This window comes from Perognathus longimembris, chromosome 25 (genome assembly GCF_023159225.1).
Source record: "Perognathus longimembris pacificus isolate PPM17 chromosome 25, ASM2315922v1, whole genome shotgun sequence".
Classification (NCBI taxonomy): Eukaryota; Metazoa; Chordata; class Mammalia; order Rodentia; family Heteromyidae; genus Perognathus; species Perognathus longimembris.
In genome coordinates, this window is record NC_063185.1 from 20,990,560 (window position 1) to 21,017,409 (window position 26,850).

The window sequence follows — 26,850 nt, forward strand, 5'->3', positions numbered from 1 at the left end:
CGCCCCGCCCCACGCCCGCGTCATCGCACATGCGCACAACCCCTTCCTGACGCCAGCCCCCGAGTTTTGTTTTTCCCTCTCAGAGTCCACGTAGGTCACGGACCGGATTCGGTGTGGACGAACGGGGGCCCGGAAGAGTGGGCAGGCAGAGCGCGACGTCACAAGGGTAGAACGAGCGAGGCCAAGCGCGCCCTCCCCACGCTCACTCACCCCGAGGAAGGCGCGCTCGCCCACGGGGTTGACCGAAGGCCAAACTCCAGTCGGGAGTGGGCGGGACGTAGCGAAGAGTCTCCGCCTCCTATTGGCTGCACGGCCTCGCGTCACGAGCCACCTCATTGGACGCCTCCAGGCTTCGGTGCACGTGCTCCCCTGTGTTCCTCAGCGGGATTGGCCGGCCTCGCGGCTCCCGGCCTCCCGATTGGCTGCCGCGGCGTGGGCGGGGAAAGGCGAGCTCATTTGAATGCCGGCGCTCGGGCCGCGCCCTAACGGTCGGCGTCGGCGGAGTTCGGGTTCCCCGCTGCGCTCCCCGCCCGGCGGCAGGATGTCGTTTCCCAAAGCGCCCGTGAAGAGATTTAACGAGCCTTCGGGTGGGCGCGGAGCGGGTTCGGGAGGGGGTGGGGGGTGAGGGGCGCCCGGGCGGCGGGCGGGTCTCCGGGCGTCCCGTCGGGCCGTCCCCGCGGCCGGCCGACGGCGGCTGGGGGGCCGGCGCGGCGTCTGCCCGCGGGGCTTTGCTGTGGTCCGGTCGCGGGGAGCACCGCTGCGGGCTTGGGGTGCCGCCGTGGGCGGGGAGGGCCCGGCCGGCGGGGGCGGGAGGGAAGTGGCGCGGACCACCGCGCGCGGTGCGGGGACGGGCGGGCGGATGGACGGACGGGCGGCGCCCGGGTCCCCGCCCCGGGAGCTTCCCGTTGGCGGGTGAAGGGAGAGGTGCTTGGGAACACGGTCTGTGGCGTCATGGAGAACGCTGGGTGACGTCACAGGGAACGCCGACCCTCCCCCGTCACCCCCACCCCCGTCCTGGCCCCTGGCCCCCCGGCAGGTTGCGGGGGGGGGGGGGTGGGGTGTTGAACGCTGGCCTCGAGCGCGCGGGCCACGCCTCCTTCCCCCCCTCCCCCCCAGGCAGGGAGCGGTGGAGCCTGCGTGCGCGCACCCGCACCCGCACCCGCGGGCGGCCTGACCTCGGGGCCTGGCTACTGTCCCTTAGAACGCCCCAGGCTGGCCCGGAGACGGGAGGATCTCGGTTCGAAGCCAGCCCGGGCCAGGAAGTCCGTGAGGACTCGGAAGTGGAGCCCTGGCTCGAGGGGCGGAGGACCAGCCTCGGGAGGAAAAGGTCCAGGACGGCGCCCAGGCCCCGAATTCAAGTCACAGCACCCGCGCCAAATAATAAGAGGAAACGCTCGACCGGCAGGCACCAGGCCCCTTGAGCCGCACGCACAGCGTCACCTCATTAGCTAGGATCATAAACTTGGGCCACCCCGGGCCGGGCCGGCCGTGCTAAGCAAATACAATTCTTGGTACCTGCCTTCCCGGGATTGTGGGTGTGAGCCACCACTAGGCCCCCCCCTCCCCCCGCAGCTAAGTTGCTTCTTTTTAATCTAACAACCCCTAAACAGCCCTGTTATCCATTTCACTGTTTCACTGACCCTTTGAACTTAGTGTTGTAGTCACATATTTTAAGGTCGCGCTTAAACATTGTTAACATACTGTGTATTCCAGAAAGCTAGAAAAAGGATGTTGAATGTTGTCACCACCAGGAAGTAGTAAATGAGTAGAAGAGTGGTGTGAATCCTGATTTAAACATGGCGTATTGTACACATTTATGGAAATATGCTCCATAAGTATATACAGTTTTATGCATCAGTTAACAAACTTTTATTGCCTGGTATGGGATGCTCACATCTGTAACCCTGGCAACTCAGGAGCCTGAGATTCGGTGATTGCAGTTCAAAGGAAAGTTTGACTGCCTGATTATAAGCCCCAGAACTGGCACAAAAAAAAGATGAACTGTTGTGGATTGTGGCTGTAGCTCCAGTGGAACAATAAGTGCTCTATGTGGTCCCATTACCACAAATTTAAATGGTGTTTTTTTTTAAGAGGGAAAAGGAAGAACAGTGGGGCTGAAATATGCTCATTAGAACATAATCAGTTCCAGAGTATAAACTCAGGCTTCTATGATCTATCCACAGAAGCCAGGTGTCATTGACTTAAGTATAGTAGATATCACTTGACAAGCACTAACTATACACAATAGGACTTTAAGTATAGTAGATATCACTTGATAGACACTATATGCTGTGACTGCACTAAAATCTAGATGTTCTTCCAACAGCCAGAGCAGCAAAGTGTCAGTATCAGTAGGTACTAATCGTTTTCCCTTACAGAGAGAATACCAAATGGTATGGAGCTGTATTGAATGGCTATTCAGTAAGGAGTAGAGCTGAACATCAGCGCCCTTAATTTATGGATTATAACCTAAACTATTTAGTGGTCACTTTGCCTGAAATTGCTCACAAAGGATGATTGAGCTAGCACAAACATTATTGCCTTGGTGTTCAGAGAATCTACCCCTAATTTCATAATTTTGCTGGGATTAGTCCTCTTGCCTCTGCTTCAAAATTAGTGGGAGTTACAGCAGTGTGTCCCCAAAAGGGACTTCTGCTTATTCCTAGCAAGTTATTAGTGATATATGTGCTAACAAGTATTGTAGCCCAAGCTGGCCTTGAGTTCAAAATACTTCATTCTCCTAAGTTTTGAGATTATGGGCATATGTTACCATACCTGGGCTTATCTTTTTTATTTTTTTCCTTTTTGTCTGTCTTGGGTCTGGGTGCTGTCCCTCAGCTCTTCAGCTCAAGGCAGCACTTTACCACTTGAGCCACAGCTCCACTTCCAGTTTTCTGGTGGTAATTGGAGATAAGTCTCAAAGACTTCCCTGCCCAGGCTGACATTAAGCCTCAATTCTCAGCCTCCTTAGTAGCTGGGATTCCAGACATGAGCCACGGCCACCCTGTTTCCTGGGTTTTATCTTGACATGTTTTTAACAAGAAATCATGACAAATGCTAGATAATTCATTAATGTCTTATGTTTTCTCTAGGTTGTGCACCATCTCCAGGTGCTTATGATGTTAAAGTTTCTGAAGTATCTAAAGGACCAGTATCTTTTCAGAAATCGCAAAGATTTAAAAAACATAAAGGTAATGAGTTTATAAATAAAACAGTGGTAACATGAACTTTTAAGATTTAGATCTGTAAATGATGATACTTAAAAGTAAAGTTACATTTCTAGAGATAAACAGCCCAAACTATATTTAGACTGCTTCATTTGATTGATTTATGGAAGGCTCAACTACAGAATGATGCTTTCATCTTTATACTGTGCGTGACCATAATAATACTACAACGATCAGAAAGATGTTAGAGATATAAAAATACTATATAGTTATTTGGAAATGTACCATCAAAAGAAGGTTGATTCATTAATAGCACTAAGAAATTTGGAAATTTATGTTTCATATATGGTTAAAGCATGCAAAACCCAATCACAATCGTTTCAATTCATTTTTCAGAAGAATCTCAAAATCTTCATGATGACCCAGACACTACCTTGCCTACTTCAGCTAAAAGAGCTAAGACTACGGGATTGAAGGTGAGGAACTTTATATGACAGCTGATTTATTAACTGTATCCAAAAATAAGCTAAATATATAAATCAAACTTATAAGTAAATCTACCAATTAATGAAGTTATCATTAGGACTCTGGCAAGTTTTTAATCTGCCCAGTGATTACTAAATCCACTGTTCGTTTCCTAAGGTCATCATTACAAAATGGTCTCTACTTTGGAGTCATTTATATAACTAGATAGGTTTCTTACTACTTTGTCAGCCTTTACAACTCGTATTATACTCTGATCTGTTAGTTGCCACTGTCTTGAGTTGTTTTGTTTTCTGTTTGTTGTCATCTTGTTTCTGGGAAAGGCTGGGGATTGGTAGAAAAAAAGGAATATTCCAATGCCTTATGGTGTCACTTGGAAACTTAAGATAGCAGTGGAAGGATAAATTTCTTAGTTTTTGACAGTTGTTTATGTTCTGCTATTAATATTTTCACTTGTCATAAGTCGGCAATTCTGCTTTCTTAAGGAGTTGCACAACATGATCAGGTGATAAAATTCAGAGTTGGGAGTCCAAAGGTATAGGTTTTACTTAAACTGTTTACTTATTTGGCAATCACTTAAATCTCCGGATTTGCAATATGGAATAGTTTGATCCACTGTGGAAGTAAGTAGCCCTATGTGGCTATTGAGCACTTGAAATACTGCTAATGCATTATCCATAAGCCTCCGCCTGTTATTTTCATCAAGCTTCTTAGAAAAAGCTACAGATAGATGTATTGCAGACTTTTCATGCTGAAATGTTTTTAGATTTTAAGAACCTTTTTTACTTATCAGAGAAGTTATCTATAATGTATTTCATGAACCCACTAAAATGTTTAAACTAGAAATGAATCTAAGTCTGGGGTAGCCTATGCCTTTAGCCCTAGCACCCAAGAGACTAAGGCAGAGTATTGTGATTTTGAGACCAGCCTGGCTACATAGTAAAGCACTAAGCACAAAAGATCAAATAAATAAAGATTAACTGTTTAGAACCTTTAATTTTTTTAATTTAAAAATCAGGTTCGGCTGTAATGTTTGTGGTACTTGTTTATAACTGTTTCTTGGCTTTTAAACAGAAGGAATCTCAAAAGAATGATAAAGATGTGAAGAGTTTAGAAAAAGAGGTAAGCAATTCTTCTTGAAATGCTTTTTTTTTCCTCAGTGCTTTATTGAAAAATAAATAGGCCAGCTACATATACCTGTTTTTGTTTTTTTGTTAGTGGCCTGGGTGCTGTCCCTGAGCTTTTTCTACTCACGGCTGGCTCCTACCACTTGAACAACAGCTCTACTTCCAGCTTTTTTTCTGGTTAATTGGAGATGAAAGTCTCATGGACTTCCTTCCTTACCTGGGTGTTCAATGTGTTATACTCAGACCTCAGCCTTCTGAGTAGCTAGGATTGCTGGTGTGAGCGCCTGTCCTAATAGCTGTTTTTAAACTAAATAATGTTGAACAAAATTAGGTTCTTGGGAGTTTTACTAGTCACTTGTTTTTTGTTTTTTTGCCAGGCATGGAGCTTGAACTCTCAGGGCCTGAGCAATATCTGTGGCTTCTTTTTGCTCAAGTCTAGTACTCTACCACTTGAGCCACAGCACCACTTCCGGCTTTTTCCATATATGTGGTGCTGAGGAATTGAACCCAGGGCTTCATGTATATGAGGGCAAGCTTTGTACTTACAAGTTTATGGCAAGTATAATGCTTATGTTCTTTGGATTAAGAATACTTTCTCAAGTGGTGGAGCTGAGCCACCCTTGTAGCTGAGCATTCGGGCTAAGCTAGACCACAAGGGACCTAAGTTCAACCCCATACTGTCCCATACAAAAAATGTAAAAAAAAAATAATAATAAGTTAAATGGTATTATTCCCAAAGCTAGTAAAATAGTACGTGTGGATGGGTACTGGTAGTTCATGCCTGCAATCCTAGCTATTCAGGAGGCTGACATCTGGGGATTGTGATTCAAAGTCAGCCTGGGCGAGAAAGTTCACGAGTCTTATCTCTGGTTAATTACCAAAAAGCTGGAAGAGGAGCTCTGGCACAGTGAGTGGTAGAGCTCTAACTTAGAGCAAAAGAATTCAGGTACAATGCCTAGGACTGGCATCAAAAAAAGTTATCTGTAGAATGTCAAAATGTATGTCCTTTCTAGCGGCCTTAGTGCTATCTTTACCAATAGCATCTACTTTTATTGGCACAATGTTAGTGAATCATTTATTCTCAACTTGTTTTCTTGAGATTCGTGTTCTTGCACATGAACGTGGTACTCTGGGCAAGCAGATCCAGGAGATGGAATCTGCGATGGAGAAAATGGAAGCAAAACTAACTGCTGCAGTCAGGGAAAAATCAGCTCTGTCTGCAAATAACGCCTCACTGGAAAAACAGCTTATGGAGCTAACCAGAGCAAATGAGCTACTAAAAGCTAAGGTACTTGTGCCTCATGATAGCTAAAACTGGGTAATCAAGTTGTCTTTTCTCATTTATTAACTTGCTTTCAAATAGGATTGTGTCTTTTTATTAGCGAATCTGGCACATAAGTGGTTATAAATAAATTACATTTTGTTGTAGTATCTGACATCTTCTCATGTCTTAAAACCTTCCCCCAAATATGACCATTAATAAAAAATCAGAATTTATATTTGGAAGTTATTTAACAGATTGATCTCTTTCCCCTCCCCCTTTTCCCCCATCCCTTCCCTTCCACTCTTCTCTCTCCTCTCAACTCTTGTACTCTCCCTTAGAAAGGGAATAATCAAAGAATCAAACAGAGAGAAGAGAATAGATTTCTTGGTCTCACCCAAAGGAGATGATGTTTTAGTAGACCTAGGGTGGGCCTCTACATTCTCCATACTTCAGAAATATGTTGGAATTCAAGATTAATTTTTGTTAAGCATATTTGATCAATTTTTCAGAGACCCTTGATTTGGGCATATAAAGGTAAATACTTAAAAAGTTTCAAAATTAAACCATAAAGTCATACTAACGGGTAGAAATAAAACAAAACAGTACTAGCATTTGTATAGGTTGCAGGCAGCAATTATGGATGAAAACTATTTTCTCTACCAAAGTACATTGCAGGCAAGTATAGTTACAGTGATAGAATGAAGTCATTATATATGACTTAGCAGAAAACATTACTAAAATTTTATGTCTACTGTACCTAGTTTGCTGATGATGGTAACCAGAAGAATATGAGAATTCTCAGCCTGGAGTTGATGAAACTTAAAAACAAAAGAGAAGCAAAACTGAAGGTGAGTGCTACCTTGGATAAGTAAACAGTCTGCCATAGAGATGTAAACAATTGATCATTTCCTAAGTCAGACATCTCTGTTTTATTGTAGAGTGTGCTGGCTAACCAAGAAGGCATGGAAGTGAAGCTACAGATGACTCAGAGGGATCTGGAAGAGTCTAAAGGGAAAATAGCACAACTTGAGGGGAAACTGTGAGTGACTAAAAGGAAAGCGAAATTATTAAATGTAAAGGGTTTTTTTCTTTATTGAACTGATACATGAAAACAATTGCACATATTTATGGGGTACTATTTTTTATTTTAGTACACATGTTATATTTAAATCAAGCCTAATTGTATATAATGTTATATGTGGTATTGAACCAAAGTCATTGTCTATTAACATCACCCTTTTCATTTTAATTTTTAGGGTTTCAGTAGAGAAAGAAAAGATGGATGAAAAATGTGAAATAGAAAAACTCTTAGAATACATTGAAGAAATTAGGTAATATGAATTATAGCTTTAAATTGTGCCTTATTTTTCTGAATATTGATGAATTTATCAAAATCATTTGCTGAAGTTTTCCCTGTACTAAAGAAATACAGTCTTCAAAATCATGTGTTCTAATGCAGTTGTGCATCAGATCAAGTGGAAAAATACAGGCTAGATGTTGCCCAATTGAAACAAGATTTGAATGAGAAGAACTGTGAAGTTTTAAACCTCAAGGAGTCTATTGAAGAAAATGTCATATTAGCTAAACAAGTAGAAGAACTCAATGCTAAATGTCAGCTACTTGAAAAAGAAAAAGGTATTTCGGTGATTATAGTTTTGTAGGTTTCTCTTTTGAGAAGTGTTATATACCAGATTAAGAAAAATATAGTATGTAATGTATATTATTACAGTGATGATACAAATTTCACAATATGGGGAGTTCCCCCCACCTCCAGAAATATTTAACTTATACAACATATTAAAAAGGATATAAGGAAACATAGGAATCTGCTCATGTTATTGAGTGGGGTGCCAATGGCTCACACCTTTAATTGTAGCTACTCAGGAGGCTGAAATCTGAGGATCCCGTTTTTCAGTCAGCACAAGCAGGAAAGTCTGTGAGACTATTATCTCCAGTTAATCACCCCAGATGCTAGAAGTGGAGCTGTGGCTAATGTGGTTGTGCGCTAGTCTAGAAGCAGAAAAGCTAAGGGACAGCTGAGGTCCTGAATTCAGGCCTCTGAACCCAGCACCACAGAAAAAAGGTAGTAGTATTTAGTTAACAGTGGTCCTAATGTTTACCTTGTATGTTTTCCTTGTATAGATGACCTCATCAACAAGAATAAAGAACAGGATGGAAATCTAAATGCTGAGATGCAAAACTTAAAAATGGAGCTCATTCTTAAGAAGCAAAAGTATGAACAGTTACAACAAGAAAATTTGAAAATTGAGTCACTTCTTCAACAAGAGAAGGTAGGTTGCCCCAATGTTAAAAAACTGTTGTATGTCATAAATTTCCCTAAATGGTAGTCTTTGTATGTATATCCTTTAGCAATTCTAATTTTAGACTCTTAGCCTGAATCAATAATTATAGATACATTGAATATTATAGGTAGGGGCCCTTGATTACGTCGCCCTTCCCCCTATCTCCCAGGGGGATGCCTGAATCCCAAACTATGAAAGAACACTCTGCTTTGGCTTTATCCCTCTCGCAGCCCTCCCAAGAGCTGGGTCTCTGTAGAAGTCCCCGCCATGATGGCAAGCACGTGTTCGCCCCCCAGGGGCGGGGACTTCTCTTCCAGTTGAAGCCGGAAGAGGCTAGATTTTTACACTGCCCCAGGGCTGGGGGAAGGGCAGCATGAATCCACAACATCAGGTAAAGATATTTATGTCATTATAAGGTTAGTAGGTAAATGCAAAAGTGCCGGGCTCGGGTTGCCTCCCCTGGCGCGGGGGTTCAGGCTCTACTTCACTCTAATCGCTCCCTTTCTCACCCTCTCCCCTGGTCACCTGACCCGCAGGTAAGGCCAGGGTAGAGTAGTGGGGGGGCTCAGGAAAGACCTCAGGTGCACGTGGCTATACGAGATCGCTTTACCTCCCTCCTTACCCGTGAAGAAAGCCAGGCATACGTGGATCTCAGAGACGCTTCAAGAGCAAATCTGATTTAATAAGGGAGGGGCTAGCAGCTGATATAGTAGGGGTGGCGAGAAAAGGGGTCATCAACCAGAGAGCTGGCAGTAGGCTGGCGAGCTTGTCATAGGACCCCCTCATGAGCTAACAAACGTCACTTGGATAGCGCCACCCCAGGGGCGAAAAGCCTGCGAACAGGGAGCACATGGGCTGGCGAGAAAGTTTGGGGGGCTGTTCGCAAAGCCAGTTCTTCTGGTTCTGGACCCAGAGAATTGTGGCCTGCTTCTGCATTCCCCCAGGGCTGGGGAAAGGGCGGCATCTCGGGTGCGCTCTCCGTTGCCCTTCCCCCTCAAGGCCAAAGCTGAACCCCAACACAAAGGTGCAATAACATATATGGAAAAATAGGAAATAAATTTTTTTACTAGGAAATTTTTGTGTTAGGCTGTGTAGGTATTTACAGCTTGGACTCAGGGCCTGAGCACTGTCTCTGAGCTTTTTCTACCACTTTGAGCCACAGTGCCACTTCCGGCCTTCTGGCAGTTAACTGGAGATAAAAGTCTCCTGGACTTTCCTACCCAGACGGTCTTCGAATTGCCATCCTCAGATCTCATCCTCCTGAGTAGTTAGGATTACAGGTGTGAACCACTAGTGCTCACCTACAGTTCTGTTATAAAAGAGTAACTATAGGGGAAAAATAACTTCTAAAATTCAGTTCCCATAAAGAAATTTTTACTTGTTTCTTTTTTCCTTTTGGTTGGTTCTGGGGCTTGAACTCTGGGCCTGGGTGCTGTCTCTGGGCTTCTTTTGCTTAAAGCTAATGCTCTACCATTTGAGTCACAGGGCCACTTCCAGCTTTTTTTGTGAGATAGTCTCATGACTTTCGTACTGGGCTAGCTCTGAATATTGATCCTTAGATCTCAGTCTCTGAGTAGCTAGGATTATAAATGTGCCCAGCTCGTAAAAGTATTTTTTATCTGACATTAGAACCATAGTATTCTAATATGAGAAAAGAGTATTAAAGTATATATAAGAACCAGATATAAATTTAGTTTCAGTTTCACAAAAGCTTGAGAGTTGCGTGTTTTTTTTTAAACTTAAAATCATATTTGTCAGAACATTAAGATATAGACCAGGCTGGGAATATGGCCTAGTGGCAAGAGTGCTTGCCTCGTTTACATGAATCCCTGGGTTCGATTCCCCAGCACCATATATATAGAAAACGGCCAGAAGTGGCGCTGTGGCTCAAGTGGCAAAGTGCTAGCCTTGAGCAAAAAGAAGCCAGGGACAGTGCTCAGGCCCTGAGTCCAAGGCCCAGGACTGGCAAAAAAAAAAAAAGATATATAGTCTTATAGTATTTATACTTTGTAATGTTTCTGTGAAACTTTTGGATTTAGATTATACAGAACTTGTGTCTTTGGAAAACCTCAAAATAATTTCATATTGTTTTCTGTGCTGCTTGCTTGAATACAGGAATTATCTTCTACCCTCCAGCAGAACTTATCTAATTGTCAAGAAGAAATTAACAAAGAAAGGGAAAACTTTAAAGAAGAACTAAAATCAACATTGGATGAGCTGGAGGAAGCACAGCAAAAGGACTTACAAACTGAAATACTAATCAACCAGTTAGAAATGGACACCAGATCTGCAAAAAGAGAACTAAGAATCCTAAAAGATCACCTAGCACAGTTTGTATTCACAATATCTCAAACTTATACCTGACTTTAGATGTGAAAACATTTTATAGTTTGTTTTCTTAAGATCCTCAAAATGAAGTTGTTTCAACTCTGAATAACAATGTTATACAGAACATGTCTTTATAGTTCTGTACTTTTTTCAAAGAACCATTAAAATGTCATCACTGTACTTAATATTTTCTGTATAACTTATATTCTGTAATGTATATTTTCTGTACTATGTACAGAAGTTTAAATTCCATTAAATCCAGGTGCTTTGTAACTGGTAATCCTTGTATTCTTTACTTTGCTGCTGCTATAAAATTGTTGTAGAGTTTCTTTAATTCCACTCTGTAAACTTTACGTAAAAGCACATGACATGGAATGATAAATTTAATAACTAATCAATTTAAAACAAGAGGCATGGCTCAGGTGGTAGAGCGCCTGCCAATGAGTGGAAAATAAGTTACAGTTCAAGTTCCCTCTTGGACCAAAGAGAAAAGTAAAATAAAAGCAGTAAAGATAAGATGAAACCAGTCAATAAATTAATAAATTAAAAAACAAACCTGCCATGTTTCAGAAATAGTGAGCCTATTTACATTCTGACCAGGAAATTTGAGTCCAGAATATGCAAAGGCTAGTACAATGATGTATGATTCCATTTCTATACATTATCTTAGAGTAATGATTTAATGGAAAAATTGAAGAGTGCTGTTTCTATAAATGTATGTATTTTATCTTCTCATTTTTATATTTTCTTAGGAAAGAAGTTGAAGTGGAGAAAAATAATATTATTCATATGCAGGCTACCATGATTTTGCAGAAAAGCTATAATAATACACTGCAGAACCTTGAAGATGTTACTGCCGAATTTAAAAGGTATTAATTAATCTTACTGTATTTACATAAAAGTTTCCTTTTCCTAAGCATACACAGTGATTGTAATCTCAATACTGGTAGGCAGAGGAAGGAGGGATAGCAAGTTTGAATCCAACCTTACTTGCCCCCTTCAATCTTACCAAGGAAAACAAACTCTTTGACCTCTTGTAGTAGCTCTCTAATACCATTCAAATTTAGGATCCTTCTTAAAATTCTGTTCTTCCTCCCAGTCTGATTGGTAGATATGCACACTGAGTTGTTTGCGCACTATATTCATTTCTGTATATTTTTCCCTCTTGAAATGTGTTTGCAGCTGAAATCTTAGCTACTCAAGAGGCTGAGGTCTGAGGATCCCAGGTTGGAGGCCAGCTGAGGCCTGGGATCTGTGAGACTTCCAGTGTGCCAGCAGTGAGCCAGAAGTGGAGGTGTGGCTCAGTGAGCACCAGCCTTAGACAAAAATGCCTAGCAAGAGAGGCCCTGTGTTCAAGCCCCAGTTTTATAGCACATGCAATGAAGGTTTGATTGTAAAAGTTAGGGAAATATATTGTACATTTTATACTTGAAATATCAATAGTACTATTTTTGTCATATAGTAATAGTAATATTTCCATTTGTTTACTCTTTTTGTTGTTGTTTCTGGGCCTAGGTGCTGCCCCTGAGCTTTTGTGCTCAAGGCTAGTGCTCTTCCACGTAAAGCCACTGCATCACTTCTGGTTTTCTGCAGTTTAATTGGAGATAAGAGCCTCAGACTTTTCTTGCTTGGGCTGGCTTTGAACTGCCATCCTCAGATCGCAGCCTCCTGAGTAGCTAGGTAGTTGGCTATTTATTTACCTTTAATTTTGAAGAAGATTCTTTTTCTGTTTAAAAAGAATGTCCAATTTTGTACATGAATTATAAAAAAAAACAACAACACATATGAGAATATAAAAGACAGCCACTTAGCCAAAAGATTTTCAACAGTCTTGTGTATTTATATATTCTATCTCTATGCCTTCCCAGATCAGATAAGACTTTCTTCAGGTAAGACTTTCTTCAGGCCTTAGTTTAGCACTAATTTTTAATCTCATGAATTGTAATTTGAAACATATGTTCATACAGAAAGTCACTATCTAATTTTGCTTTTGTCTCATTGCCAGCAAAATACATTGTCATAGCATAACAATGTCCTAGGATTTGCCTTTACATTATGCATTCATTACATGTAACTAGCATTGTACCACATTTGTATATTGAGTTAACTGCTGTGACTCTAAATTAATAGTATAGTTTGTTCTCTATTGCACATATATGTAAATTTTTCTATGCTACCATCCAACCTTAAAATTTAGTACTAAATCACTTTCCAAAGTCGATATGAGTCTATATTCCTATTAGTGATATATAACCTTACTTAATGTGTCTTATTGAAAAACTTATTCTTTCTAAAGATATTTTTCTTCTTAAAAGTTTACAATTTTACTATATAATTTGTAGGAACATAGCTATATGTTATATACTATAATATTTATGCCCGTGTATTATATATGTTATATATGTTACAGTAATGGGGAGGCCTATACATACATATGTACATACATGCATACATACATAATATATGTTATATTACTCTCAATCCTTTTAAGGAATTCTCACTAGTTTAATATGTAGATCTATAAGTGATTTGTACTGATTCTATAATTTCACTCACTGTAAATATGCTAATGCCCTTAAAATGTATTTCTTCAAAGCAGATCTTTTCCATTCCATTATTACATCTTTTTTTAATTTATTAATTGAACACAAATTTTTTTGACAAGGTGTTGTGTAGAAAGGGTACAGTTACATAGTAGGGCAGTGTGTACATTTCTTGTGATATCTAATGCCATGTATTACATCTTTTAACATCTTCAAATAAGTACTTCATTATCACCTAGTGCTGATCTGAACAATGCAGTTCTTGGTCTTTCCTTTTGCTTCTATTTCTAGTTTCTCCTTTTTTATTGTCATGTTTTCATTGCAGTTGGTTTCATCTTCTCCATTTCATTCCATAAATAATCCTTTGTTATTTTTCACTCTGATCCTTCACATCTAAGCCATCAATGCCAAAATTGTCTATTCTGTCTCTTTCCATTGCCAAAGTATTAGTCTAAACCCCACTTTTTCTCACCTGGCTGATAAATTACTATCTTTCTATTTTCTAGTTTTTCTTCTTGCACTACCTTGTACAATCCATTTATCTCATCTCTGGATTAACCCACATACTTACTTCGAGATCCCTTAAAAGGGGGCCTCTTATTCCTCAAGTACTTCACTATGCTCTGATGTGCTGATCAGTGTTCACCTCTAACCTCTTCTCCCACCTATCATTCATGAGGCTTCATCTCACCTCTTGAAAGACTGTGTTCTGCCTACCTCTTAACTCACCATTCAAAGTGTAGGATCCCGGGCTGGGGATCTAACCTAGTGGCAAGAGTGCCTGCCTCGGATACACGAGGCCCTAGGTTCGATTCCCCAGCACCACATACACAGAAAACGGCCAGAAGCGGCGCTGTGGCTCAAGTGGCAGAGTGCTAGCCTTGAGCGGGAAGAAGCCAGGGACAGTGCTCAGGCCCTGAGTTCAAGGCCCAGGACTGGCCAAAAAAAAACAAAGTGTAGGATCCCTATTCTATCAGCTTAAAGCCTTTTGTACTTTCCCTTCCTAACACATATTGCAGATGTGTCTGTAGCTGTATGTTTATTTATCTGCTTCTATGAAGGACCGTAGACTGACAAATTCAGAGATGGTGTGAAGTAAGTTTTTGTTGTTTTTTTTTGCCAGTCTTGGGGCTTGGACTCAGGGCCTGAGCACTGTCCCTGGCTTCTTTTTGCCCAAGGCTAGCACTCTGCCACTTGAGCCACAGCGCCACTTCTGGCCATTTTCTTTATATGTGGTGCTGGGGAATTGAACCCAGGACCTCATGAATACGAGGCAGGCACTCTAGCCACTAGGCCATATCCCCAGCCCGTGAAGTAAGTTTTATGTTTGGTACTTAACTTCATCTCTGTGTGGATACTTAATTTACAGAGTAGCCACATGATTTTGCTGTCATTGAACAAGAAGTGTCTTAAAGACTCATTAGTACTTACCTCTGAATATTGAATTCTAACGTGTAAGTGCATGAGTATACTGTATGGTTGTGTGAATGATGCACATTTAAAATGCTATTTTTTTCCTTTTAATAAGCTATAAAGCAGCAATTGCTAGTGAGATGGAAGATCTTAAACTTGAGAATGCATCTCTACAGGAAAAACTAGCCATGGCTGAAAAGCACTTACAGGATGTTCAACATCAGATAGTGACAACAGAAAGCACAAATCAAGAATATGCAAGGTATGTAGAACAAGTAACATTTCTATCCTGTAGCCTTAGAAAAGTATTCTTCACTAAAGAAGACCAGTAGGAAAGTGGGACAAAAGGTAGTAAGAGAAAAGGATATGATCATGAGTTCATTATATACATGTATAACAATATAATGGGATCCATTTTAAAATGTCCTTCCTCCTAAAAAACCAATCAGCTAAAGGAGATTTTAAAATTGGTCTCAGTGGGGGCTGGGAATATGGCCTAATGGCAAGAGTGCTTGCCTCATTTACATGAAGCCCTGGGTTCGATTCCCCAGCACCACATATATAGAAAATGGCCAGAAGTGGCTCTGTGGCTTAAGTGGCAGAGTGCTAGCCTTGAGCAGAGAGAAGCCAGGGACAGTGCTCAGGCCCTGAGTCCAAGGCCCAGGACTGGCACACACACACACAAAAAATGGTCTCAGTGGTACCTGAAATACCAGACAGACTTCCTGCGATATGGTATGTTTATAACTTATGAAACGTACATGGGGGGCAGGGCGGGGAGAAATTAAAAAGGTTATTCTTAAGGGGTTCCTTTAGGGCTTTTATTTTTGTATAAGAAAAAAATGAAATGTCTGGACAATATCTAGTGGATTCTTTTTCTCAAATTCCAGGATGCTTCAAGATCTCCAGGACAAGTCAGCACTGAAAGAAGCAGAAATTAAGGAAATCACAGATAGTTCACTTAAAAAGATAACTGACTTGCAGAACCAGCTCAGACAACAAGAGGAAAATGTTAAGAAGCAACTAGAAGATGAAGAAACAAGGTTAAATTAGATTTAGAACTTGAGTGCTATTTAACTTTTTGTGTGTTGAGTATACGCCGTTCCTAGGCCTTGAACCTGGGGCCTGGGCAATGCCCCTGAACTTTTATGTTTAAGGCTAGTGCTATACCATTTGAACTTCAGCCTCAAAAGCCTTACAGGTTTTGGTTTTTGGTGGTGAGAGTCTGGCAGGTTTTTCTGCCTGGGCTGGCTTTGAGCTGTGTGATGCTGTGATTGTCAGATCTCAGCCTCCTGAGTAGCAAGGATTGCAGCTGTGAACCGCTAGAACCTGGGTTCTAAATAATAGGTTTTAATTTAATTTTATCATACAGGAAATCTGAGAAAGAAAATACAGTGGTGGAATTAACAGAGGAAATGAATAAATGGCGTCTCCTTTTTCAAGAACTATATGAGAAAACCAAACCTTTCCAGGTTTGTTACATAGAATTAAACTTGTTTGTGTTTATTTTAGGAATTCGCTTTTTTTCTCCCCTGAGACAGTCATGATAGTGATTGGTTTTGCTGAAGGATCACTTTACTATGTATTTATTGTTCCAATTTCCTATTAAAAGTTTGTAAATTTTGTTACAACTTTTCTCCAGCTTTGTTTACAAATAAATTATTAAGAAATTATTGACAGGCATAAAGTTTTAATGTAAGCTATATTAGTCTATTTTTAGAAAATAGTTTGAAGTTAATAGTCCAGAATATTTTCCTGATTAAGTACATTGATAATTTGTTACTCTGTAAAGTGCATTTTTTCACAGTCTGTTAGGATGTTGATTTGGGCATTTACAGTAGAAATACATGTGAAGGTGATGATATAGTTGATACACAGAGAGGTGGCTGGCTTTCCTCTGGGTTTTTTGTTTTTGTGTGTGTTTTTGGTTGTCTTTTGTTGTTGTTTTGTTTTTAATGGGCTTTTTGAGACAGTGTCTTGCTATGTAAGCCAGCTCAGGCTGATCTCAAACCTGCAGTCCTCCTGCCTTAGAGTTCTGAGTGCTGAGATGTGTATTTGCTACTTTGTTCTTTTTTCCTGCCAATGACCTTTAAAATGAAAAAATTAAAAGAGTTTCTTATGTAAGAATAGTCTTATTTTGCTTATTGGTTTCTTTATTTTGATGGTTTAAATAAAGCTAGTAAGATGAACAATTTCAGTTTTTTATTTTTAGCAACAACTGGATGCTTTTGAAGCAGAGAAGCAGGCATTGTTGAATGAACACGGTGCAACTCAGGAACAGCTGAATAAAATAAGAGACTCCTATGCTGAACTATTGGGTCATCAGAATCTAAAGCAAAAAATCAAGCATGTTGTGAAATTGAAAGATGAAAATAGCCATCTCAAATCGGTTTGTGAAAATAATTACTAAGGATACGGGTAAAGACCTTTTTTTGCCTCTCCTGGTGTGACACCATTACCGCATGAGGCAGAGCAGAAGTGATCAGGCCCCAGCTTTCTTTTTTTTTTGGCCAGTCCTGGGGCTTGGACTCAGGGCCTGAGCACTGTCCCTGGCTTCTTTTTGCTCAAGGCTAGCACTCTGCCACTTGAGCCACAGCGCCACTTCTGGCCATTTTCTGTATATGTGGTGCTGGGGAATTGAACCCAGGGCCTCATATATATGAGGCAAGCACTCTTGCCACTAGGCCATATCCCCAGCCCCAGGCCCCAGCTTTCTCAACACATTGTGCCCAAGTAGAATTCCTCACTCCACAACTCAGGCTGATTAAAATGAATCCTTTCTCCACCTCAACTACTATTTCAAGGGTATAACATCAGCAACTGGTAGCTGCTGGCAACATAAGCAGTGATGTCCTACTCCTCCTGGGAAGAAGTACCTTTGTGGAAGTTGAGGAAAGAAGAAAGCTTGCATTCTTAGCCACAGCCTTTGGCCTGGAGTGTCTGCCTTTAGCCAGCTTGGAGTGTCGAGGGAGGGAGCACTTACATCTTTCCTACTAGTTTTTTAATTCGTGAGTGTGTGTGTGCGGGCGTGTTTTCTGTGTGTCTTTTTTAGATAGGGTCTCACTACGTACACAAGCTTGGCCTTGAACTCTTGATCTCTTCACTTAGCCTCCTGGTCATCTTAGTCCAAAAACAAATTTATGATGCAGACCAAAGCTGCTCAAGACAGACTCCAAGGCTGGGTGTGATGGCGCATGCCCCTGATGCTGCCAGCTCTGGGAGAGGCAGCGATAGGATAGAAGTTCAAAACCATCCCAGGAACAAAAGTTGCCAGAAAAATGCCAGCTATGTTGGACATTGAGGTAGGGAGATTATAAGGCCAGTTCAGGCAAGGAACCTGTTTCTGGATGGATATTTTGTAATCCCTGGCCTCCACTCTTCACAACTGCTCATCTGTGACTATAGTGCTTTTGGCCTTTAACCCACAGAGCCTTCATAGAGGACCAGCTGGATGTGGGTGGCTTTTTGTTTTTCTTTTAGTTGTACAAGGGAGTTTTCATTTTCACGAGTAGATTGAATGTAATGCATCCTGGGCAATGTCACCTCCCATTGTTTCCCCTGTCTCTCCAGATCATCGCTGTACCCTCAGGTCCCCCAGTTCAGCACTAAGTGGCTTCTGGTGAATGCTTTCTCTCAAGTGGCCAGGGCTGTGTGTCAGCCCAGGAATTCTATTGTTCCTTACCTCCAGTGCTCTCCTTCATCTGTAATAGATGTTTCTGCACGTGCTTGTCCCCCAGTGCCATTTTCACAGGTCTGAACTGGTTGCCCTTCTCATGTGTAGTGGCATAAGGCTGCCTGTCACAGAGCATTTATGCTGTCAAGCCAAAACGTGATTTCCAGTAATAAACTGGTTGGTTAAGCTGCCCAGCTTCTGTTTTGGTGTACTATCATTTCATGATCAGTATTCCCTTAAAATCTACCTTTGAGCTGGGCACCGGTGGCTCATACCAATCAGGAAGCTGAGATAGGATCTCATTGCAAAGCCAGCAGAAAAGTCCTTTAGACTCTCCAATAAACTCCTCAGAAAAAGCCAGAAGAGGCTGTGGCTCAAGTGGCAGGAGCACTAGTCTTGAGCACAAATTGGTTCAGGCCGAAGATAAGCGAAAAAAAAAAAAAAAGGGAAAATAGGTAGAATAGCTTGAATGGCTCTGCCATTTTGTCTTTCAGCAGTTTTAAGTTGAGCTTTTATTATAATAACAGCTTTGTAACTGTAGGACAAGAAATTTATATATCCATCCTAGGTGTTCCAAATCATTTTATTGTTTGTTTTGAAAGTGTGTTTGCAATAGTTACGTTGCCATTAGGTATGATGCATAAGCAACTTTGCCTGCAACATTGGTAATACATTTCTCTACTGTGATCTTTATGAGGCAAGCACTCTTGCCACTAGGCCATATCCCCAGCCCCTACTGCGATCTTTAATAGTTGTCTATTTATGTTTTTCTCACATAGGAGGTATCAAAACTCCAATCTCAGCTTGCTAAAAGAAAACAAAGTGAACAAAAGCTTAAAGAAGAACTGAATAAAGTTCTGGGTATCAAACGCTTTGATCCATCAAAGGCCTTTCATCATGAATCTAAAGAAAATTTTGTTAAAATCCCATTAAAGGAAGGTAAGAAATCAATACATATATAGAATAGTCACACACATGCACTGTACATTTTAACTTAAATGTTTATTCTATTTATTAGTTTGTAGTTCTGGGAGAAATAAATTCTCTTCTCTGACTATAAATCTTTACACCTTTTCAAACTGGTGGAAATTATGAATAAAGAAATACAAATAAATTATATTGCAGAAGATCAAGCATTGCTTCATCTATCTTCAAGAAAACGTCTTTTTATTTATTTATAATTTTGTAATGATTGTTTGAGTTTAAAGTAATAACATTTCTTTTTCACAATTTTTTCAGGCAATACAAACTGCTGCTAAGGTCCTATGCACATCAAGAATCATGCAAGTAAATATCTGAGAAATTCGCTGCCAAAAGCCTATTGGGAATCACTCTATTGTTGATTTTTTTTTTTTTTTTTTTTTGGCCAGTCCTGGGGCTTGGACTCAGGGCCTGAGTACTGTCCCTGGCTTCTTCTTGCTCAAGGCTAGCACTCTGCCACTTGAGCCACAGCGCCCCTTCCGGCCATTTTCTGTATATGTGGTGCTGGGGAATCGAACCCAGGGCCTCATGTATACGAGGCAAGCACTCTTGCCACTAGGCCATATCCCCAGCCCCTGATATTATTTTTATTACTATGTTTATACTAGATATTTGATAATGTATTCAATATTAACTGCTGATCCTTTGGCATATGGAAGGAAGTTGGACATTTGTAAGTACCTCTTTAGCATTTCATTCTGACCTATTAAATTGGCTTTTCAGCTTCCAGTACACAGCAACAAATGTTTCAGAACATCACTATCAAATTGTTTTCCCCTTTGTTTCAGACTCAAGATCCCAAATTCTATTCCACAGATTGTTTTGCCTTGATTCTGGAAATCTTTTGTCATCTGAGAAAAAATGTTTAAAAATAGAGCACCCTGACTTGTGTATTTTTCTTTGATTTCCCAATATTGGTCATTCTGTCCTCCTCCTCATAGGTACAAAAATTAAGGGTAACTTGCTCCATAGTAACCTTGTTACCTTGTGTCAAAGTTACTGAATTATTTAATAATGTACAGACTTACAGGCTATACCTCAATTCTAACAGTTAATTCTCGTATGCACTATAAGTCTGAACAACTCCACATGTAGCCTCTTTAGAAAATAGGTCGTCTCTATGTGTACTGAATATTTGTGTCACATAAAATAAAGTAAAAGCATAGATTTGCCGAGTTATTCCCTTCTCACATTATGAAGTTACACTAATACTTGTATTCAGAATGTGTTCATTGTCTCTCTGTCCCGCCACCCTACCTTGCCCAAAGGTTCACCAATGGTACTGTTGAGAAAGTGGTAATTCTGCCTCTCTTCTCTCTGATTTGCAGAGGTGGTATGTTGTGAAAAGCCTCCTTATAATGTTCATGGACCAGTATAGACAACCACCGTCAGAATTGCTTTTCATAATTCTGTGCCTAAATCTTAGTATGTGAGTGAATTTTAAGCCATCCTTTATAAATTAGAAAAATTAATAAGCCAAATGGCTCAAACTAAGCTAATAGCAAAGAGAACAGCTAGGCATATTGCTCAAGATCCTACCCACTCGGAGGACTGGAAATAAATCCCTTCACTACTGACAGGTATGAGTGTTCCAGACCTAAAAATGGCCCTGGGTATTGGGATGATGAGACGAGAGCTTTATAACTCTAAGGGGTATAATTAAAACCGCATGAAAACACAGTGACCCTGAGGAAAGAGAATGAGTGAGCTTGCGGCCACCCTGTGGGGACAGAATAAAAGATGTCTGATACAAGAAGTAAAACCATAGGAACACACACACGGTGTGAGGTCAAATGGGGATTCCTTAGATAGGCTTAACCACAAAGTTTCCAAACTGAAAAGTTAAGAAAATGAAAGATTCGAGCACACAAGGTGTGTGGAATAATATCAGATGGCCTACTGCATGGGAAAGTGAAGTTCCAGAAGAGAACGGATGGAGGGGGAAAAGATGTACAGAGTTCATTCCATCATTATAGGTATCAAAAGACATCTTTCATAAATCCAAGAAGTGAGCAGACTGAAGAAAATGATGTGGGCATATCACAAAGCTAATAGCAGGACATTGCCACTCCCTGTCTGGAGTCATTCTATAGCCCAGCAACAGCAGCTGCGGGGTCATCTCAGCCCCAGAGCTCTCCTCTGAGGAGGTGAGGTTCAGTGCTGGCTTGAAGGGACCTGATGGCAGCCCAGGCAGAAGATTGTGACGCATTGGCATTGTGTGTGAGTATAGGCCAGGCGTTTGTAGCTCTGCAGGGCACTAGAAAGTCTGCTCTGTATATGTTTGGTGACAGAACTTTTTGGTGTAAAATGTCCTAGAAAATTCTTATAGATAGGTGTGATTGGCTGCCTCTGGTGGCTCTTGCCTGTTACCTGAGGATTGCTGGAAGCCAGCCCTGGCAGGAAAGTCCTGTAAGACTTACCTCTGACCATCGAAAAGTTGTGACACTGTGGCTTAAAGTAGTAGAGCACTGGCCTTGAGCTGAAGACCTCAGGGACTGCCCAGGCCCAAAACCCACCACCAAAAGGAGGAAAAAAACCCAACAAGCCAAGACAATACTAGGATTCCAACTTAAACATACCAAAATTTCAATGGACCTACATGAACTGATACCCTTGAAGAGGAGGATTAGAGCTATCATTTGCACAGAAGTTTTTACTTGCATCTTAGTCCTGCAGTGTTGGGGATTATTAGGGCCTGGGAAAGACTGCCCTTCCACCAGCCTTGGGACAATAGAAGCCCCTCCCACCTTTTGACCTCCACCCCTTGGGAGGTGAACACGTGCGTGCCACCATGATGGGGTTGTCCCGCCCACAAAGGGAAGTTTCGTGATGTCACTTGATGAGCGTGACCCCTAGCCTATGACTGACCCTTTGGCCAGCCCCCTTTCTTTCCCGCCATTACTTCTATATAAGTGCCCTTCCATATTAAAGTCTTTGAGACGCTTTTCACCACCGCAGCGTGTCCCTGATGCCTTCCTTTTCGCCTCCGCCCTCGGTAACATGTGGGGGGCCTGGGGGGAGGGGAAGCTTCAGCAACCCGTCCTCTACTTAGCGTTTGCCCAGGTGAGCACGCCTTTGGCCTTCCGCTGGCGGAGGGCCAGGCTGGGTGCTCTTTCATAGAGTTTGTGGTTACCATTCTCCCCGTGGGGGGAGAAAGGGGGTGTCCGGAACCCCAACATAAATGGCGCCCGAACGGGGACCGAATTGTACGGCCGAGAAGTTCGGGGTACAGTATCCCCACAGATTGCTAAGTAGGGTTTTAGAGGAGGGTCCTGCCCATCCAGATGGGGCAGAAGCATGGAGACATGGGCTCGCGGGACGCGGCCAGAGAGTTGCCCCGCCGTGGCGATTTGGCGCCAGGCTGGGGAGGGAGCGGGGCGCGCTTCCCGCGGAAGCATGTCAGTGGAGCAGTGGGGCCGGAGCAAGAGGAATGCGACCCCGGGCTGGGGTCGGTTAGTTCTGCTCTGTGCGCCCCGGGCCAGACGGCGGTCCCGGCACCCGCAGCGGCGCTTGAGAAGCAGTGGGTGGCCGAGCGCCGGAGCGATTTGGCTTGCGCGGGCTGAGCTGAGTACACTGGGCTCTGCGCGGCCCGGGTTCGCGAGCTGCGTGCGCTGGGGCCCGCGTGGCACCAGGCGTCTTTTGCGGTAACATTTCGGCGGCCGAGCACGGCGTGGCGGAAGCGCGGTTCCGCCATGTGGGAAGCTGTGGCATGGCGGCGGCAGAGCGTTGGGGATGGCTGCTGCTTTGGCCAGACTTGTATTTACAATGGCTGGGCTGGAGCCAGTGCGGCCCCAGCCCGCGGATGGATTAAAAAAAAAAAAAAAAAAAAAAAAAAAAGCGTGGCGTGCAGTTTAGACCATGGGATGGTGTCCCAGTTGGGGTGCGTGGGCTGCTGCAGCCCGGCAAACTGCTTTATGCCCGCCGATGGTCGTTAAGCTCAGAAATTCGGGTGAGTTGGTTGAATCCTGATTTCTCTGACTTAACACACACGTGGAGCACAATGGGGCGCGCCATATTGGAGGCGGGGCCCCACCCATTCCCCCCAGGTGAGGGGCGTGCCCAGGCTCGCCTGGGCTGGCCGATTGCGCTGCAGCTGAGAGAGGCAAGCACCCCGCTGTGCTTGCCTGCACTTTTCTCTCTGTGTCAGCTGCAGACGGGGTTGGAGACAGGAAAGCCTCAAATTATAAACTAAAATGGAATATTGAAAGGAAAACAAAGAGTTTTGATACAGCAATAGGTAATTTGATTGAACTTCCATGTTTACCAGTTCAAGGAGATAAAATCAACTGGAGTTTTCTAGATGGATAAAAGGGTTTGCTTGTCCACTGTGATTTAAAAATTGTCATGTTGGGAGTGTGTAATTAACAGGTTTCCCTTTTGTTTTTTATTCAACCACGTGGTTCTATTATGGGCAAATTAATATCATTTGCCGCTGGAATTCCAGAAAATTTAAATGGCCAATCAAAGCAATTTTAAAGAGCGCTCAGGTATTTTTGTGTGTGTGTGTGTGTGCACGCGTATGGTTGTTGGTAAGATTTAAAAGCATAACAATAGGTTTCCATCCCGGTGTTCGATGGAGATAAAGGTGCCTATAAAAATTTCCATAAGGTTCAAATATGCAACATGTGGTAAAAGTTCACCAGTATGTTATTTTATATTCAGTGTGTTTCCATAAGGTTCAAATATGCAGCATGTAGTAAAAGCACAATGGTATAAAATCAGCATGTTATTTTATACTCAGTGTGTTAAAAGTTAAGTGTGCATGTAGCCTTAACAACTCTTTGGCATAAATTAAGATTTTACCTTCCCATTTTCTCTCCTGTGTTCTCATAAACTCTCAAGATCAAGAAATTGAGATTGCTTCATACAAATGTGACTATTAACCTCAATTTTCCTGACCCAGGATTAATATACTGCTTTATAGGATACAGGTGGACAGATGTTCTAGCCGCATGGACGGTCGCAGCTCCTGGATAGGAAGATGCCACCACATTCTGTTCCCAAACTGCCTTGTTTCACTACTAATGATTCTTTGCTCTCTCTCCCATTGGAAGCTGCTCGAATGATTTATGAGCCTTGAGTAGGATGTGAATAGTTCCATCTTAACAGTTACTCCAGGTTAAATCACCATAGTTATGTTAGTGGTCACAGCAAGCCAGGTAAAATTTTGGGATTAAGAAAGTCTTTGAATTTTGTGATTAAGAAAGTCTTTTCACCCTGCTTAAACCAGAAGGGCATCGATATACCAGAGCCAGAAGTGCTGAAAAATTTTGAACACCCTAACCAATCTATATAGAAATTTTGCAGGCAACCCAGAGCAAGATGTGAGCAAGAGATACCACTACAGCTTTGCCTCGAGTTCCCCATCGCATGGCATGGAACTTGCCAAATGGGGATGAGGGACGCAGCCACTTCCGAGACTGAGGATTCCACAATGCTTTAACCCTTTGCCCTTGGTTGTCATTTATCTGTGTTCTCTTTCACTTGCCAGTGGGATTCAATGGCGTGATTCAAGTTGATGGCATGTAAATCTCATGTTTTCTAAGTGTTATAGCCAAACCTTCACAAGCAGTTTTTGGTCAGTTCTCAACGGGTTACAAATGGATTATCTCTGTTGTGTTTTTTCCTTGTTGCTCAATTGGGAATAAAAAGGGCTTGTAGGACTATGACTCCCTGGATAGTTCAAAGCCAGCCCGGGCAAAAGGAAAAAATCTCTCCAAAATCCCACCTCCCAGTTAAACAGCAAAGAGCCAGATTGAGAGCTCAACCACAGAGAGCGAGCAAAAGGCTGAAGCAGCACCGTGACTCAAGTGGTAGAGCACTAGCCTTGAGCAAAAGTGCTCATGGACAGTGCTCAGGCCCCGAGTTCAAACGCGGATGGAAAAATGCAATTCCAGCCACAAACGTTCAAATTCCTGGGACTTAGCCAGTCCAGGAGACGGAAAGGTGGAGTGGAGTGAGAGGAGAATGGTGCCATATTATCCTAAAGGGAGATGCCTTGTTTCACCCTTTCAAAATGGATCAGAGCCGGGAAATCGAGAGAGATAATTCCTGTCCATTTTCTTCTTTTTTGCCAGTTGTATATAGGTGTATATATATATTTATTTATTTTGCCTCTGACTGGCTATGCCAAACCAGTTTTCTATCATTAACCACTTCTTTCAGTCGTTTCTCCTTACTCGTTCACTTTACAATTGGGTTTATGCTCCAAAAGGGAATTGTTCCTGGCTTATGCCCAGGGTGTATTCTATGCCATTCATGCCAACCAGCTCTGAGAACTTGTCGATACTTTGCCTGACCTTTTCAAAAGTGTCTTTTGACAGAATAACATCTCTTGCTGAGATCACCAATGGGGAATTTGCCGTTCACAGTCGTCACCCTAACACAGGCCTGAACCCTGGAGGCACCAACCTTGGAAACTTCTGGGTATGCCCAAAGACTCAGGGGGGGCTAGAGAAAACCATAGCGCTCTCTGGCCCTAGTGACCATACTCATGGTAATGATGGGGACTTTTTGCCAGCTACACCGGACTGCCAGGCTGACCAGGGGCCCTTGATTTACGTCGCCCCCTTGACAGCAGGAAGTAGCTACAGAAGACGAGACCTCCATCCATACTCCCTGCCTGGTGGCCGCCGGTGTCATAATTTTAAAAAAACAAAAGGGGGAGGTATTCCCCAGGATTAATTAAGGATTCCCTAGGATTAATTAAGGATTAGTTATGCTTATGTTAATTATCCAGAAATTTTAAATCATCCCGAATCAGTGTGGGATGGAGTACAGTATATGTGTTTTTCCAGATTGGAAAATTAAACCCAGAGCACCCACTCTGGAGAAATGTTTTCTTGTTTTCTCCAGGAAAAGGAGGACCATGTTGGACTTCTGCTCTCCCATGAAAATATGGAAAGTAGGACTGCCTACGGTAGGAGGCAACCAAGCTTCCTTTCCTTGTCTGCTTTCTAGATTCCTTCTTGAGCATCTCATGGCTCATGGAAAGTAGGACTGCCTACGGTAGGAAGCAACCAAGCTTCCTTTCCTTGTCTGCTTTCTAGATTCCTTCTTGAGCATCTCATGGCTCATGGAAAGTAGGACTGCCTACGGTAGGAAGCAACCAAGCTTCCTTTCCTTGTTTGCTTTCTAGATTCCTTCTTGAGCATCTCATGGCTCAATGTTTTGCTGTGGCAATACTGCCTACAGCGTCACACAAAGAAACCAAAGGAATTTTGCACCGTGCTTCTTCCTTTCCTCTCCCCCTGCTGCTAGACTTGGGGAGTCCCGTTGGAAAGAAAATAGGAGCTGAGGGTATTGACACTCAACCCCAATGTTTTATGATAGAAATGTTTAAAAGGGTAAATGCAAAGGTTTAACACCTTGGCTTCAATGTTTATATAAAAGAATGTTTTACTAATCACTTATGTTTGAGTTATCAGCTACTGTGAACTGCCGGGAATGCCAGAGTTTCAGCTTCTACCTCACCAACAAAAGAGGGCGGCTGTCTGCACCTTCCTGCACTTGGCAGAAACCAGCTGAGGATTCTGACTTCTGGACATAGCCAGATGGATGGACCCTTA

The 26,850-nt window shown here is 42.4% G+C and overlaps 1 protein-coding gene across 3 annotated transcripts; it reads left to right on the forward strand.

Moving 5' to 3' along the window:
- Positions 1–517: 517 nt before the first annotated feature.
- On the forward strand, positions 518–25,604 carry Hmmr (hyaluronan mediated motility receptor). Of its 3 annotated transcripts, none has more exons than XM_048333968.1 (21): positions 519–587; positions 3,093–3,191; positions 3,564–3,643; positions 4,725–4,772; positions 5,877–6,065; positions 6,803–6,889; positions 6,980–7,080; positions 7,298–7,372; positions 7,501–7,676; positions 8,184–8,332; positions 10,460–10,674; positions 11,425–11,541; positions 14,744–14,890; positions 15,519–15,671; positions 16,001–16,100; positions 16,841–17,017; positions 19,081–19,240; positions 19,541–19,643; positions 19,860–19,959; positions 22,405–22,407; positions 25,593–25,604. In XM_048333968.1, exons 1-18 carry the CDS (start codon positions 542–544, stop codon positions 19,558–19,560), a joined length of 2,139 nt encoding a protein of 712 aa, XP_048189925.1. In that variant the 5' UTR covers positions 519–541; the 3' UTR covers positions 19,561–19,643; positions 19,860–19,959; positions 22,405–22,407; positions 25,593–25,604. The 3 variants fall into 3 exon arrangements, with proteins under 3 accessions (XP_048189927.1, XP_048189925.1, XP_048189926.1); XM_048333969.1 differs by having other exon boundaries at positions 4,728–4,772; XM_048333970.1 differs by lacking the exon at positions 15,519–15,671 and having other exon boundaries at positions 518–587.
- Positions 25,605–26,850: the final 1,246 nt, after the last annotated feature.